A 16,752-nucleotide genomic window follows, 5' to 3' on the forward strand; every position below is an offset into this window, starting at 1 on the left:
GATTTTATTAGGATATAACTATGGAATTCTGTAACTGTGTAATGAAATGTGTGAAACGGAATTCTGTTTAATATAATTGGTTTTTTTTCAGCAGGGTAGTCAGAGAAAACCTATTGTTAAGTCACTCCGTCGTTCGTCGAATTCTGGGGGCTTTGTGTGTTTAGTGGCGGAATTAAACGCCGCGCTTAATCTCAGACACCAGAGCGAAATAACGAAAATGTTAAATATTTAATTTCCTCCAGTGGGGATCGAACCCACAACCCGTGGTATTTACAGACGAACGCTTGTGCACATATGCATAGCGTAGATGACAATACAATGATATAGTCTCATCAAATTGGTCTGATGATGGAACCAGAACCTCAATAGCAGAACTTCCAGAGGTTACTAGAAAATCACTTGAGTTTAAGCTCATATAATTTACTTTCTACGCGATTTCTTTTTATCAGAGCGATAAAATAAAACTAAATCATTGTCTCGATTGAGAATCAAATCCACAACCAATCAGCTTACAGGCACACGCTATGCCCCTGCAATACAACCCATCAACCCCATAAAAAATAGTACGTTCTTACATTTAAAGTACTTCCGCTTTAGAAATATTAAAACTAATGTTAATGAACGTAACATAAAAGCAGTGCACATTGAGTTTAAAAATCACTCGAGTGCGCTCGAGATTAAGCTGAAAATCTAAAGATACAGCGAAATTCTTGCCAACATAGAGTGCTCCTCGTCCACTACTCTATTCTTTGTCCCAACGAAACTAGGACAATGCTCTTTAATTTCTCGTTTAACCTAATTTTTTTATTTATGAATTTTTAATTTTGTGAGGAAATTTCTACTTGTTAAATGATGTAAGAGTGCATACTAATGATGTAGTGAGATTTGAACGCGCTACCCTCGAATTGCATATAATTAATTGCTATGTTCATATTAAATTCTAATTTTACAATTAGGGTTTTTAATATTGGCAAATTAAGACATTTTTATACATTTCAAATGTTTTTTTTTTGTATAAGCTTAAAATGTATAATTCCGCAACATCGATATCAAAAAACCTATAATTTTTTAGCTGTAATCTGCATATACGAGGCAAAACAAAAGAATTTTTCTAAATGTGGAAAACGGAAGTATCTTAATGAGAGGGGAGTGTCTTAACACTAGGTTCTCAAATTCCCTCTGTCTACTAAAAAAAAACATCGAGACAGAACAGATATGAGAAGAGTAAAAACCTTAAATAAATAAATTAAAAATTGTCGCTAGTGAAGTATTCGGTAATGTTATTTATATAAAAAAAAATATACACTAATTATACTAAAATAACTTTTTTACTTTTATCATTATTATACGAAGAAGTATTATAAAATCAACTTAATGACAAGAACACAAGTCATAAAATAGATTAAACAACATAAATAGGCCTCATATTAAACGCGTTACGTTTACCGTCAAATATAAATTGGTCCATGTGTAGCTCCACTATTTTTATAAAACTCTATGGATCATGAGGCTAGTGGTGCAGGGGCACAAAGAGTTACTGTTCAGACGACGTGACAGGTTGTGGGTTCGATTCCCACGCGAGGAAATGAAGTATTTGTTATACCTATATCTTCGCTCTGGTGTCAAAGCAGCCTTGAGCTCCACAAAACTGCACAGAAAACGAGGAACGGAGTGCCTCAACACTAGGTTCCCTCTGCCTACCCTCCTGTGTCTCCTTCGCTAAAAAAAGCAATTATGGATCATTTGAGTCCTTCACAAATTGGTTGGGTGTAAGCACAATAAATGGCACGAGGTCACGTGATTAGACCATTTGTCGTAACGCCTAAACGATTATACACTATCATTAGTCATGTTACCACCTTTGATAGCGTCGTTACTTAGTTCATTGTAAAATTTATGATGCCTCATTCGGAGGCTTTCATATGAGAAGTAATTAAAGTTAATGGTTTTTTGGTGTTTTGAATTTTTTTTATATATATTTATATGTGTTTTTTATTTGTGCATTGGAATTATAGGTATTTGAGCACTTTGAGCATTATTTACTTTTTATCTTAAGAAAAAGTGCGTGAGGTCATGGCGTAGGGGCACAAGTTTGTGGGTCTGACACCCTAGGGGAAATGAAATGGTGGTTGGCTCTGGTATCGTAACAAAGCACGGCGCTTAGTTCCGTCTCTTAAAAATGGGGAGCGAAATGTCTCCTGTAAAATAACTTTACAGAAAACCTGCTTATTTACTTATTTTCTGTGTCATGACGCTACAGATTGTAAAAATTGAAAATAAAAGACAATTTATCAATAAAACCGCACTATAATAAACAAACAAAAATTCCACAAAATTTTGAAACTTTTCAAAATAGTCCCTCCATTGGACTCTTCTTTAGGTATTATCTCCTCTTTATTGAATTTAGTTAGAAGTTGATTATTTGTCAAGAGTTGTATCATTCCCACCATAGTTTCTTTACAAGTGGGCAATATTTGATTGGGTGGTAGAGCGAAGCCGTGTTTACCATCATCACGAAGTTCAAATGTAAGTACATAGCTGAAAATAATTTATATATAAACGATACTAATAAATTAAAAGACTTATCTATATATCTTTTTTTATCTATCTATCTTTTTATCTGGTCTATCCTTACAGAGCAGTCGTGGCCCAAGCGGAATCTCGGAAGAGGTCGGAAGAAATCTGCGGAAAGTGGAAAACGCAAGTGTGTTAATGTAGGACATTTCCGTCTAATACAGTAAGGTTCCCACTGCCTCCCGTTTTATGTGCGGCATATAACGTGAAGCTAAATGTTAAATAAAAAAATCTTCACCATTCCGTGGATTGCGCGAGCGCATATCGCAGTAAAGGGAGAATAGCCCAAAGCTGATTAAACAAGTGAAAACTAATAAATAGTACTTCTAAATCTAAAATAATTATAATACATATATATTGAAACTTACGGCACTTTAAATTGTTTCTTTACCCAACAACCACTAACACCAGATGTTAGGTATCCTGTGCAATAAAATTTAGGATGAGTTGATCTTTTTCGTGGCCTTAACTAACTTACTTAAAAAGTAAACATGTATGCAATTTTATAACTAACTTTAAAGATTATATTTTATTTTGATATATTAAAAACTATTATTAGCCACTTTAAAGGTATTTTAAAAAATATATGGGTAAGGATAAACAAAATGGACCTTTAACCAATTTAAAAAGTCTTTTAATAACAACAATACGGTTCGATACCCACTTGGAGAAATAACTCTCTTATACTCAATATCTTGAAAACTGTGTTAAAAGTGGGGAACGGAGTGTATTAATAGTAGGTTTTTAATATAAATAGCACTAAAACACTAGCCACTAGAAGAATTTTTCACAATATACATACCGACAGTATCGTACGCGGTACCAACACTATATTTGGTTCCATATTTTTGGGAAATACGTTTCGCTGCTTGTCGACCTATGTCGTACTGTAATTAAATGAAAATATTTAAATATTTACTTTCTGTGGCTGTAAAAGCGACGGTCATGGGTTCGATTACTATTCGGGAAAATTAATTACATTCAATTTCTTGTTCCTGGAAGAGGACAAAGCGCGACGATGAGGCGATGAGTAATACGAGCAGTGCGTTAGCGAAAAATATTTTATAGCTATATTATGTTATATATATGAAATAATTTTGCAAAAAAATGATGAAATTTCTCGTCATAATGGGGTGTGTAGGGAAGCTAAGTGATGATTTCCCGAAATTCCCACGGGAACAGATTAAAATGGGATTCCAATTTATTTCTTAGAGTTATCAGTTAAATATAACACTCACAACTTCCTCAAAATTATCTTGATGCTTAGCTGAGTAGGCGTATGGTATGATCATATACTGTCCATACGAATGAAATGCCAAATAATATTTTAAATTTTCTTTATTTTTTCTTATAAATTTCCCCATAGCCGAGCTCTCCGCTTCAGAGAATGCTGCAGGTCCACAGTACACTTCACTTGTTTTAGAGGAACTGACACCAACCGCTGTAACGAAGAAAATATTTTCATCTATAGTAATACTATAAAGCTAGAGATGAGGCCAGTTGTAGGCGCAGGGGCACAAACGTGATACTGTAATGGCGACAGGCTGTGAGTTTGATTCCAACTCAAGGAAATGAAAAATGAAAAAATTTCATTTCTCGCTCTAGTAACGAGGTAAAGGTCGGCGTTGAGTTCCGCTACTCAAGATGCAATGCCTCCATAAATCGATAAAATTGGGGAATGTGGGAATACGCCACGATAGGCCTCAAGAAGAAAATATATAACAACATTTTGTTTACATTACAAAGATTGTCTGGTAGAAATCGCTGATTAGCGATAAGGCCGCCTTTTGTGTGTCAATTGTTATATTTTTGTCGTTTTTATACTCTTCTTTTTCTTCTTAATATGTAATTGTGCACAATAAAGTGTAAATAAATAAATAAACTTACTTCCAAATCGAATATCGAAATTTCTATTAATATCTACACCTCGAGAGTTTTTTCTGTACAAGCGATCCTGAAATTTTCAGTGTAGCTTAAATAAATAAGAAATATTTATTAACAAATTTTAATAATTAATAATATACAGTGAAAAATTTAAACTAAAAAACACTTGTCTACATCAAGAAGTGCTGTAAGTGCTGTAAATTATATGAGCTTCAACTAGTAACCTTTAAAGAATTCCACTATTCAGGTCCTAGCTATAACCAAGCCTGCTCAATATGTCGTAGCCAGGCGGCGTTATGCGCCGTAGACACAGCGTGTTAACTATAGTTGTAAATTTAATTACCACTCAAGGCACAAAGTGATCGCCATATTCATCCAATGAAAAGATAGTGTGGCGTAGAGTTCCACCACTCAACACCACATATTTCAAATTCGGACGGAAAATTGAGAACGGAGTGTTTGACATTAAGTAAAATATATAGGTATACACGATAATTCAGGATAAAGGATCTCATTCAAAATCATTAAGCTTACCTTTAGGTGAGTATGTTCATAGCCATCAGGGTTAAGTACTGGTACGAAGAACCATTCGTAGGACTCCGCGATATCGTTCAAGGCTGTATTTCTATTTGCTGTCAATATACGATGCAAAAAATATGTGACAAAAGCTACCGATATCCACTCTCTAGCGTGGATTCCGCCTTCTACTATCACTTTTGGCCTAAAATTAGTAAAGATAAAGTGGCTGTGACGTACAAACAGACAGACAGACAGACAGGCATGACGAATTTATGAGGGTTTTTCATCATTTGGCTTTGGAAGCCTAAAAAAGAAACGTTACAATACTTTTTTTATGATTTATATTTTTTCACTTACTGTAAATCCAATGTTTGTGGGTTTGAGTCCCACTCATATAAATGAATTCATTTCATTTTTCTCTGCCCGGTAATAAGACAAATTTTAAGTTCTAATTTTTACTATTCAACATGAGGAAGAAAGTGAGGAACCCCGTGTTTTACCCCGTATTTTTTAAATAACATTTTAAAAAGAAAATGTTTACTTGTTGGTCGTTTCTCCTATATTAATTCTAGCAGCTAATATTTCACGTTTCTCAAACGTTCTTCCAATACTTTGCAATTGCATCACATCCTCATATGTATCCCTCAAATCTCTTAACCATTCGTAGATATCGTCCAAGCGGAAGTAATTAGTCCAATCGAAAGATTCCATATTACGACGTATGTATGTTTTGACTGTTTGTAGGTCAAACGAACTAAAATATTATAGTCAAAATTATTGTATTTAAATATTATATATGTACTTGTTTTTACCAGTTTTTAGAGATACTCTGTTTTTCGCTGTCTTGGCGCCTTGGCACCGTGTCTGACTGTACACGTATCATTTCGGTTCGATTCCCACTTAGGGTAATGAATTGTTTTCATTGCATTGCTCTGTTAAGACATAAAACAGCGTTAAGTCCCGCTACTCAACACGCAATGCCTCGTATTTGAGGTGGAATACGCGTAGAAATTTATTCAAAGAACCCATAACTATCACGACTCTGTTATTAATACAATGTATATATATATATATATATATATATATATATATATATATATATATATTCATTGTATGTATGTAATGCAATGTATATATATGTATATATATATATATATATATATATATATACATTGCTCATAATTTTCAAACGATACTCAACTCAAAATTGCAAATAAAAAGAAAATGCAAAATATTTTCAGCAAATAAGCAAGAAGAAGAAGAAGCAGAAGAAGTAATAGACATAATTCTCACCTTTGAATATCTTCAATCAGAGTTGACAAATAAATATTCTGCATTTCCGCGTTTTGCAGAAACTTCTCTTTCACATCTGGTGGTATAAGAAATTCTACTGGTTTTTTAACCAGACTTGGGTATCTCCAATAGTTAGCATTGTAGACATCACCTATTTCTAATAAAAATTCCACATCTTCACTTTTCACTGGAATAGCTCTATATAGTGTATAATTATAATATTCTTTCTTTGATAAACATCCATTTAAATAAATAATAGGAATTATAATATGAAATATATTCATTTCTGTTCTCGTTAAATTTAGGTAAGATAAAAAAGCCTTCTAGAGTGTACATTTTGTATCAAACGTCAGTGGTTATATTATGACAATGACAGCAAGGAGGTTATTAATTTTAATTTGCTTAAAATTCTTAGTTTGCCACATCAAATTCGTATTTTCTTACAAAAATTAAAATTTCCATCTGATATTAAAGATTTACGATAGTAAATGTTATAATGTTTAAATTAAATTTTATTATATTTTAAAATATTTTCAACCATATTATTACAATACTGATGCCAGTCATGTTGCAGTGGCTCAAGCGTGTAAACGTGATACTTGGGAAAACGAAATATTTAATAATTTTATTTCCTGGCTCTGCTATCTGCGTAAAACTAAAAAAATACAATGTAAGTTTGTTATATCAATTATTGTAATGCTAGAGAACTTAATTTCTGTCATGTATGTAAAATACATAGGAGAAATGAAGTCTTAACACTTTTAAAATTACATTTCTCTTCGGGGTAAAAATTAAATTTATTGCCTTTTACTATCCTAAAAAGTTATCTATGTAGTAGTTCACTTTTCTAAGAAGCGACGATTCAATTTTAATGAAAATTTTATGAGACATCACTAAAATCAATTCATAAATTCATTCAATTCCCAAAAAAGTAATGAACAATCTTTAACTTTGTAGACTAAACCTTATTGAGTATTCACATTAATCCCCACAATCTAAATCCTGTCTGAGCCTAAATATAATAAATCAAAAAATTATATACATATCATGATAAATTTATTACATTCCAAATCGATATAAAATAATAATAGGTAGAATGATAGGTGGAGAGCTTCTCGTTATCTCTGCCCTACTAAACAACTCTCTGCCAACGTGTCTATGCCTGGCTGTCATTGCTTCGACGAGGCCCACTAGGACTTCCCTGCACGCTGGCAAGATCTGATCTCCTGGCAAAGCATGCCCAAATGTACCGTTGTCACGAAGGTAAAAGGACATCACGTGTCTGAAACAATGCCAAATAATAGATGTTTACTTCCTTAGAAATGGAGGATGTGGTTACATTTCAATTAGTTTCCTTTTATGGCTCTGGTAGACTCGCTCGGCGTTAAGTTACACCACTAAACACGCAATACCTCCAGAATTCATTGGAATTTCTAGTGGATTTGTTTTAGGGGAACGTATTACCTTAACACTAGGTTCCCAGGTTCTTCCTACCCTATGTATACTTACGGATTACATATAATATGTCTCTACGTACAAACATACATATATATTAGCTCATATATTCATGCCTAATAAATTCTGATTATTCATTATAGTAATTAATACGTTGATTTCGTGTTCGCCACATCCATTTAGGTAAGTGGTGCACACACGGTGAGCAAACATATTTGGTTAATAGGTTGTTTTAGGTTCAATATCTGTTTAAAGCTTATAATTTTATTATATTATATAGAAGCATTTAATAGTAAAATAAATATATTTTACGAATTTGATTAAATAAAAATTCTTTCTCTTTGGCTTGCATTATAAAATTTGGAGGCTAGTGTTAAGATATTCGTTCCCATTGAGATTTTCTCACTTACCGCGGAATTCTGGAGGTATTACAGGTTATCAATGGCGGAAATCAACACCGCACTTTGCCTCGTACCAGAGGAAATATTAATATTTAATTCTTCGAGTGGAAATCGAACCCACAACTGACACGCGTAAAGCCTGTAATCTTTTATTTTGTATTTAATATATAGTTTTTATTTAATTTAATTTGTTGTTATTTAAATGTATATACCTATATTCTCAGCACCTAAACTTTCCACTATTTTTTTTTTCGATAACCTATAATAATAAAATAAATTGATATCTAAATAATATTAGATATTAAAAGATATTATTAAATATTTCAAGTACCTATAGAAACTATCAGATTATTATACACGCGTGCACCTAACACGTTTTTTTGATAAGAGAAAAAAATTGCAGACATAATGGAATTAGGCACGATAGTAAATAATCTTTAATTAATATTTGGGCGGAGATAAAAAATATTTTTTATTATTACTATGACTGACTGTAAATGTAAAGGACCTCGTGGCACAGTGGCATAAACCAGTGGCTATAAACGCGATTATTGTGGGTTCGATCCCCACTCATTAATCAATTAAATATTTTCAATTTTTTAATATTTTCATTTCTTCGGTCTGGCACCACGGCGTTGAGTTATGTCATTCAAAACAAACTGCTAGATAAAAATCAACGGAAAATGGGGAACGAAGTGTTTTAACGCTAGGTTCCTTCTGTATACCTTGTAAAACCTTTGTAATCGAATTGAAAGTAGGATCCCAACTAGGTTAAATTATTTTCATTATTTTATTTTCCCATTTTGGCGTGATCTTTGTAATGCATTGATTTACCGCTGTATGGAATTCCAATTTAACATGGAGAAGGAAATGCTAATGGAATTTTAGGTTATCTTTGTTTACTGTTCTATGGATAGAATAAAGGGGGAAGTTAAAACAATAATATTAATCATGTAGATCTACTTATTTCAGGAAATGGAATATTTAATATTTTAATTTCTTCCCTCTAGTGTAGAGGCAACAAGGCGCTGCGTTGAGTTCAGCCTTCGTCGCGCGGAACGGAAGTATCCTAATAGGAACGGAGGTGTCCAAATTCTCTCTGCGTACCCTATGCTATGTGCGGGATACAGCGTGAAAGCTAAAAAATATGTATAAATTTACCGTGAACTTACTTTAATTTGTGTGTCTTCTTTACCCAAGAAATGCTGTCACCAGAGGCTCTGAATCCTAAAATTTAAAAAAAAACCATGATAGCACGGTCTAACTGTACACGAGTGGGAATCAAACCCGCAACCATCACAGCCTTAAACAGTCCAATGTAAGATTATCTGAATAAGACAACAAAATCTGATTAACTCGTTAAATCAATCGATCATTAGGATAACTGTTGATAAGTGTCTAACAGATAACATAGGCGGGCCAATGTCGATTTGGCCTCTTTACGTCAGCCAAACCTAAAATCTATCCTGTCTGAACGAAATCCATGATAATAATATTTTTTATCAGCTTCTCGTTTTTTTCGCATACCATTTTACCTTTCCTGCTGAGGCCCAAGAGTTAAAACATACCTACAAAGTTCCGCTAATATCTCAAAATTGGGCGGTAAACAAGAAGCATCTTAACACTACTTTCCCTCTGCGTATCCTACTGAATGGGGGGTACGGCGGGAAGCTTCACGTAATTTCCGCATATCTAATATCCCACAGGACAGACACTCAATATCTCAACTTCCCTCTGCCTTCCTCACTAAATGCGTTATAAAGTGTGAAACTATAAAATAACAAAAAAAAAACCCACTCACCATCAACATCATAAACGGTACCAACGCGATATTTGACGCCGTGCAATCTGTACATCTTCAATGCAGCCTGTTTCCCATAATTTTCCTGCAAAATAGGTTTTGAAATTCAAAACTCGTATGAATATTCCGTTCGGGCGCCCCAGTTTGCACAGTCTGATACAATTCGATTTATTTCTTTAACCTGAGCGTTTTTTTTTGCTCGTTGCGGAAATTAATAATTCTTTTGGACTATTGAAAATCTGATCGTGGACTGACTTTGTTATTAATTTGGAATTGGTTGTATATATAAAGAAAAAATAATTATTTTATTAGATTGGAGTTTGTTAATTTAAAAAGAATACTCTTATTCACAACTAGCGGACGCGCGCAGCTTCGCTTGCTAGCTAACTTAGGGGTGAATTCTAATAAACCATGAAACATGTGTTCAATGAAATATTTTTAAGAGTCTAAATTTCAAATTTTATAAAAATCGGTGGCGATTTCAAGATTTTTCCATACAAACTTTCAACCCCTTATTTGCACCCTTAGGGAGCGAATTCTAGAAAATCATGAAACACATGTTCAATTTAATATTTTTAAGAGTCTAAATTTCAAATTTTATAAAAGCGGTGGCGTTTTAAGAATTTTTCCATACAAAATTTCAACCCCTTATTTGCACCCTTAGGGCGAGAATTCTAGAAAACCATGAAACATGTGTTCAATGAAATATTTTTAAGAGTCTAAATTTCAAATTTTATAAGAATCAGCGCCGATTTAATTTTTTTTCCATACAAACTTTCAACCCTTGTTTCACTCGTTTAGAGTAAAATTTTTTCAAAATCCCTTCTTACTGGATGTCCAGATTACGATAGTAAACACCTGTCCAAATTTCACGTTCCTACGCACAGCGGTTACGGCTGTGCGTGCGTCTTACCTCAGTCAGTGAGGACAAGTCCTTTTATATATATAGATTAATGAATCATTACGTGAAAATACAAAAAAAAACTTATTTTTTACAGTGAACAAGTATAGCTCTGGTAACGAAGCAAAGAGCAACTTTCTCTCCACGCTGCATCCCGCACATATCAGGAAGGCAGAGGGAACAATAAATAAATAGAAATTTTGAGACATTTCGCTCCCTTTAAAATACTTTTGTTTCCAACTTTCCGCCGAATTCTGGAGGCTACCATATACCATATATCTTGCTACCAGAGGGAGATTATAGCCAGTCGTTATACCATCACCATCATCACCACAACGTCTACAAACATTAAAATACTGAACTAACCCATAATTCTAATAGAATTAATAACCCGCTAAAATTATTTTTACAAAGGAAAGCCGACGCTATTAAATAATTGTATCTACAAGTCTCATATGCCCACCAATTTGCTTAATGCCTGGAAAGGCTTAGGGGGAAGCGGTACAGCGAAGATGCATTACCAAGATATTCATGGTTGTGTCAACATAACTAAGTTACGGCTTGTGGAATTTAACTGCAAGTTAGTTTTAAGTTATGAGCGATTACGCTGTCCTAGATATAATGTTTGTTTCTTTTCATATATGGATTTGTCGAATTTTGTATGTGAGTATGTCTGTTTGTATGATTTTTCGTTGAAACTGTTTTAAAATTTATTTTTTTACTAAAATTGATTCAAAAAATTTTAAAAGATAAGATAAGGCATTCCATTTATCACGGTCCGCCGAATATTTGAGACATTTGTTGAGCAGTAAAACTCAACACCATGTTTGTTTTAGAAGAAAGCGTTTCCCAGAGTTGGGGTTAAAACCATAATTTTAGCGTTTATAATCAGATGCTGTTCTTAAAACCGTTTTTTTTAATTACTAATTGTTTTTTGGCAGAAATTTATGAAATTACTTTAGCTTATGGATTCGATTCTCACTCGAGAAAATGAAACATTTATTTTTTCGCTCTGATAACGAAGCAAACCGCGGCGTTGAGTACCACCACTCTACACGCAATGTCTCCAGAAAATAAATAATAAAAAATTATAATTCATAAATTAAAATCGCTAACTTCCTATAATACAATAGTGAATGTTTGAAGCAATCACAGCAAGTCATAAATCTTTAGTATGAAACAACTGCCTATTTATATGTACTGGCTGAGTTTAATACTAGAACAATGTACGTATAATATGTTGATCTAATAACATGATTATATTAAATTATAGTACTTTTATTATTATTATAATTGATTTTAAATCAATCTTTTTGTGTTAAATATATATATATATATATGTGTAGTAAGCAGCTTCACGCCTTTCCCCTCAGAGCAGGATAGGTAGGGATAACTCATTGCTAAGTTAGTTCTCTGGTTTCCGCTTGTATGCGAGACACTACGTTTATAATAGTGAAATTCAGAGCAAGAAAAATGTTTGTTTTTATTTTTTACACCGTAGGCAAAGGGAACCTGGGAGCCTGGGAGTATCTTAATAACTTCTATCTGCCTACTCTGCTGTGTGCGGGATACAGCGTGAAGCTAAAAATAAAATAATATTTTAGTTTATCCCGATAAGAGAGAGAGAGAGAGAGAGAAAATCAATACCATTTCTGAGAAATTTTCAATATGCTTCACCCTATCAGAATAGGGTATGATGATCTTCTGTCCATATCCGTGTATGGAGAAATAGAACTTCAGGCTGTCTTTATTGAAATTTACGAATTCAGACAACACTCTCGTTTCAGGTTCTGAGAAGGGCTGAGGTCCACAGTAATATTCGTGTTTGGGGTCAGTGCTGCCATCATGTTCTAGAAATTAGAAAAATATAGGAAAATATTTTCTATATAGCAACAGTTGTTAATCCAAAATGTAAAATAATAAAAAATGGGTTCTCACTGGGTATCCCACATATAAGAAACGGCAAGGCCACGGGAATTTGGGAACCTAGTGTTTCCTTTATGACACTTTTGTTTAAATTGGGGAACGGAGTGTCTTAACAATAGGTTCCCTCTGCCTAACCTGCTGTGTGCGTGATACAGCGTGAAGCTGTTTTTTTTTTTGATGATGTATTGTATACTTACTGCAAAAATTGTAGTCAAAATTCCTGTTTAAATTAACTCCAAATGTGCCGTTTCCCAGGTTTCTTCTATTCTTACGCCATAATCGATCCTATTATAATTAGGATTATGTTAATATTAATAAAATAAATTCATTAAGACATGAATACAGTAAAATGTAATTGAAATATTTATTTTTAATATCTATTTTTTTTCTAAATTATCAATTTTTTATAAAGTAAAGTTAAAGGTCATTAATATACTTTATTATATGTGATAAAATATCGACATCTTGAATACAATGTTGCAGAGACTGCCAGAAGACTTATCAATCGCCTTAAAAAATATAACTGAGAAGTTAAATATAAAAAAAATATATATGCATAGATTTAAATTATTTATAATAGATTTTTAATTTAAACAATATTTTAGAAACGGACGGAAATGACTATTACGTTGTTTTCAAAATTGTCAATATCTATTTTTTTTTCTGTTTCTGAAACTCCTAATTTCATAAATGAGGAATTTACGTCTACGTATTTATTAAATTAGATCTTTATTCGATGGCTTCTTACAGCTGCTCATCTGTCAGTAATGGACAATTATTGCATAAACATATACAAATTACTTACGACTTTCATGCTATGGTCATATCCATCGGGATTAAGAACAGGTATCAACATCCACCTGTATTTCTTCGTAACCTGCTGCAATTTGCTGTTCAAAGTTTTCTCAGCATTAAGCAGTTGGTATGCCAGGTAAGTCACAAATTCAGTAGTTATCCACTCATTACCATGCAGACCACCTTCTACAATAACTGTTTTGGCATTTTGGTTTCTAATTTCTATAGCTAAAATTTCTCTGCCCTCCAACGATCTACCAATAGTCCTTAAAGTGGATTTATCAGAATATAATTTAGTGATATCGGTCATCCACTGATAAACACCTTCAAGATCGTGATAGGCGTCCCACGAGAAGGTCTCTAGTTTCAGTCGTGTGTACTTCCGCACTTTCTGACGTTCAAATTGTCTAAAATTATAAAAAAAACCGGTTAAGTCTGAGTTGGACTCATCAACCTAGGCTTCTGTACTAATTTCTGAATCCAAGGTAACGGGAAGTATAACTTATAAAAGTTGATAAATTTATAAGAAATTATTTGTTTCTATAAAAAATCTAAAAAAATCAGTTTGATGATTTTCTTTATTTATATTGTAAGTTCTCACTTCATGTCAAATTTCAACACATAATTTAACAGATTTGAACAAATGGACAGCAAAGTGGTCTTATAAGAGTTGCTTATTAGTGTACGGAACCCTAAAAATGATACTACAGCGAAAATGGAATCACGTTGATGATTAAATTCTTCATTGACTTTTCTGAGACCAAAAAACAAGTAAAAAAGCGACAAGCTTTGTACATTTAATCTCAAACTTTTAAATAAACTCCACAAAATTGTTTTAACCAGAACAAAAAAATGAAAATAATTAATTTTCTCGAGTGAGAATCGAACCTACATTTAACGCGTTAACAGTAAAACCTGTCTAATAAATAAAAAAAGAACTAACCCTAATATATTATCACTTAACAGAGTTCCATTCAAATTGAAATGCCGTAATCTTTCCTTGAATAGTCCACAATCCTCCGGGCCCACTAATATTTGGACATCATTGTAAAGCCTGAAAGGTCTGGACCAAAACATCACATTTATATATTTCTGGTTTTCTAAACTCTGTAGAAATTTCAACTGAAATCTTTCCACTGGAACCACATTGTACAGTTTGTAATTTAAATAATTGTGTTGACAATAAACAGAATTGGTAAAAAATATAAAGAATAGTATCAAAAAATGTATATACATTATGATAGAAAGATTCAAAAAGTCAAAAGAAAATTTGACAAATGGCATAAGTGTTGTCTTCTGTCAGTAAATGGTGGGACAGGAACTTTTTAGAATTAACGCAGTTTTTAAGCTATGATTATTATAATTAACGCACTTATTAAAATACTACATTGAAATTATGCTTAAAAATCTTTTTTTTCTAGCTTAAAACAGTATTCCACATATAACAGTGTAGGCAGAGAGAACCTGGAAGCATAGTGTTAAGACACTCCGTGCTCATTAAGAAACTTCCTTTATCCACTTTCCGCCAAATTCTCAAAACCGTGGCGGTATTCAACGCCGGGATTTGTAATATTATAAATAGTTAATTGAAAATATTATTTCATTCTACCGACTGGGAATCTATAAACTATGTAGATCTAAACATTTTCTTGATCAGAAATCGAACTCAACACTTCACGAAATGTCAATACAAACAGGCCAACGAGCCACTATAACGTGATCTTATATTTACATTAAAAAAAAAATTAAATCAGCTTCACGCTGTATCCCGCACACAGCAGGGTAGGCAGAGGGAACCTAGTGTTAAAACTCTGGAGGCATTGCGTGTTGAGTGGCAGAACTCAACCAGCACCACCTGTCTCAACACCAGAGCGAAGAAATAGAAATATAGACGTAAATAAATATTTCACTTCCTCGATGAAGTCGGAATCGAACCCACAACACATATTTACATTTTAAATTATAATTTTTGCATTGCAATAAGAATTTGAACAAATTTTAACCAGCACTCGTTCCCAACTTAGCACATTATTCACAAAAACTTATTACTCTAGACACTGGAATTCCTTCCTTTACTTTCATGGAAATAAACTTTTAATGAGCTTCAAATCGCAACTGCGTGTCAACAGTTTTACGTTATATTTTCTAGTTATAGTTATATTTTAACATGGTAGCAAAGTAGCCAGGATATATGTCCTTTTTTCCTCTCTAGGGAACCTAGTGTTAGGGAACCCATTAACACACTTTCGTTCTTCATTTTTTGCTGAATTCTAGAAGCACTGCGTGTTAAGTTACGGAACTCAACGCCGCGTGAGCGCCTCTGAGCTACGGTTGGCCTCAAACGGTAACTTCAACCTAGCCATATAAAAACTTCATAAAAAAATATATTACCTACTTACTATTAAACTATATTGGATTTTCCAAGATACTATAACCATCGGTACTCGTAAGTGTTCCTGAAAGCTCTCAAAACTTTGCGTGTAACGTTTAATATCGGGATGTGCTCGAACTTAAAACATACTGGTTTATGAAACTACATCAAAAACTGATCGAACTCAGGCGGAGTGATGGGGGTGAAGTTGTATATAACTATTTTGTAAGGGTTAATCGATTATCGGGTTATTTAATAATAAGTTTTTAAGTATTTTTTTCTAGCTTACTATCATTTTATGGCTAAAGTTATGAAAATCGTAGTGAAGATAGTAGATAAACACTTCGTTTCTCGACTTTTTGTTGCATGTAGAGAAATTGAACACAACGCCAAGCTTCGTCATGTTACCAGAGCGAAGACATGAAAATACTTGGTATCCTCGAGTGAGAATCGAACTTAAATTCTTAACGTTACAGTCTGATATATAATCCCAATTCTTTTATTATTGTTATAAATTTATATAAAAAATGTGATAGCCTACAAAATTAAAATTTTCCATTTTTCGTTCAAAAAAATACTATCTCAATTATTAAACGTCTACACTATGACAGTATAATTCCAAGCTCAAACAAAGATATCTGAATCCCATCAAAATAAAGTTTATCTGACTAGAATTCATTTTCCTGACAAAGCTATCTGCGTTGTATAGTCTGAGAGACATTATCAGATACTGGAAGGAAGCGATGGTCTTTTAATTTCCTTAAATTGCCTGTTGAACAGCCAAAGTTTGTGATCCCATTTAAGCAGCTGTCACTTAACAAAGACTTGAGAT

The 16,752-nt window shown here is 33.1% G+C and overlaps 3 protein-coding genes across 3 annotated transcripts; all 3 read right to left on the reverse strand.

Moving 5' to 3' along the window:
* Window positions 1-2,291: 2,291 nt before the first annotated feature.
* LOC146536996 (zinc carboxypeptidase-like) lies at window positions 2,292-6,612 on the reverse strand. Its single transcript, XM_085189651.1, has 8 exons — window positions 6,271-6,612; window positions 5,519-5,731; window positions 4,993-5,179; window positions 4,462-4,528; window positions 3,813-4,015; window positions 3,377-3,461; window positions 2,943-2,997; window positions 2,292-2,538 (listed from the first exon to the last, which is right to left on the reverse strand). The coding sequence occupies exons 1-8, from the start codon at window positions 6,552-6,554 to the stop codon at window positions 2,292-2,294; spliced, it is 1,341 nt and encodes a 446-aa protein (XP_085045777.1). The 5' UTR covers window positions 6,555-6,612.
* A 697-nt stretch (window positions 6,613-7,309) lies between these two features.
* On the reverse strand, window positions 7,310-10,050 carry LOC146536997 (carboxypeptidase A1-like). The gene is made up of 3 exons (XM_085189397.1): window positions 9,928-10,050; window positions 9,299-9,353; window positions 7,310-7,552 (listed from the first exon to the last, which is right to left on the reverse strand). The coding sequence occupies exons 1-3, from the start codon at window positions 9,980-9,982 to the stop codon at window positions 7,330-7,332; spliced, it is 333 nt and encodes a 110-aa protein (XP_085045523.1). The 5' UTR covers window positions 9,983-10,050; the 3' UTR covers window positions 7,310-7,329.
* A 1,969-nt stretch (window positions 10,051-12,019) lies between these two features.
* LOC146536998 (carboxypeptidase O-like) lies at window positions 12,020-14,626 on the reverse strand. The gene is made up of 5 exons (XM_085189652.1): window positions 14,493-14,626; window positions 13,560-13,956; window positions 12,952-13,039; window positions 12,476-12,678; window positions 12,020-12,073 (listed from the first exon to the last, which is right to left on the reverse strand). Exons 1-5 carry the CDS (start codon window positions 14,624-14,626, stop codon window positions 12,020-12,022), a joined length of 876 nt encoding a protein of 291 aa, XP_085045778.1.
* Window positions 14,627-16,752: the final 2,126 nt, after the last annotated feature.

Source organism: Heliconius melpomene, chromosome 8 (genome assembly GCF_056956725.1).
Source record: "Heliconius melpomene rosina isolate 202511_hmr_F chromosome 8, ASM5695672v1, whole genome shotgun sequence".
Taxonomy (NCBI): Eukaryota; Metazoa; Arthropoda; class Insecta; order Lepidoptera; family Nymphalidae; genus Heliconius; species Heliconius melpomene.

Coding starts and splice junctions, on each gene's coding strand:
- LOC146536996 (XM_085189651.1), bottom strand. CDS start 6,554: ATGAATATATTTCATATTATAATTCCTATTATTTATTTAAATGGATGT. Junction 5,732..6,270: donor CTGATTGAAGATATTCAAAG/GTGAGAATTATG, acceptor ATAATATTTTAG/TTCGTTTGACCTACAAACAG. Junction 3,462..3,812: donor AAGATAATTTTGAGGAAGTT/GTGAGTGTTATA, acceptor ATTTAATTACAG/TACGACATAGGTCGACAAGC.
- LOC146536997 (XM_085189397.1), bottom strand. CDS start 9,982: ATGTACAGATTGCACGGCGTCAAATATCGCGTTGGTACCGTTTATGAT. Junction 9,354..9,927: donor TACCGTTTATGATGTTGATG/GTGAGTGGGTTT, acceptor TTTAAATTTTAG/GATTCAGAGCCTCTGGTGAC. Junction 7,553..9,298: donor AAGAAGACACACAAATTAAA/GTAAGTTCACGG, acceptor GCATTGTTTCAG/ACACGTGATGTCCTTTTACC.
- LOC146536998 (XM_085189652.1), bottom strand. CDS start 14,626: ATGTTTTGGTCCAGACCTTTCAGGCTTTACAATGATGTCCAAATATTA. Junction 12,679..12,951: donor TTTTGACTACAATTTTTGCA/GTAAGTATACAA, acceptor TCTAATTTCTAG/AACATGATGGCAGCACTGAC. Junction 12,074..12,475: donor TTGAAAATTTCTCAGAAATG/GTATTGATTTTC, acceptor TCATGTTATTAG/ATCAACATATTATACGTACA.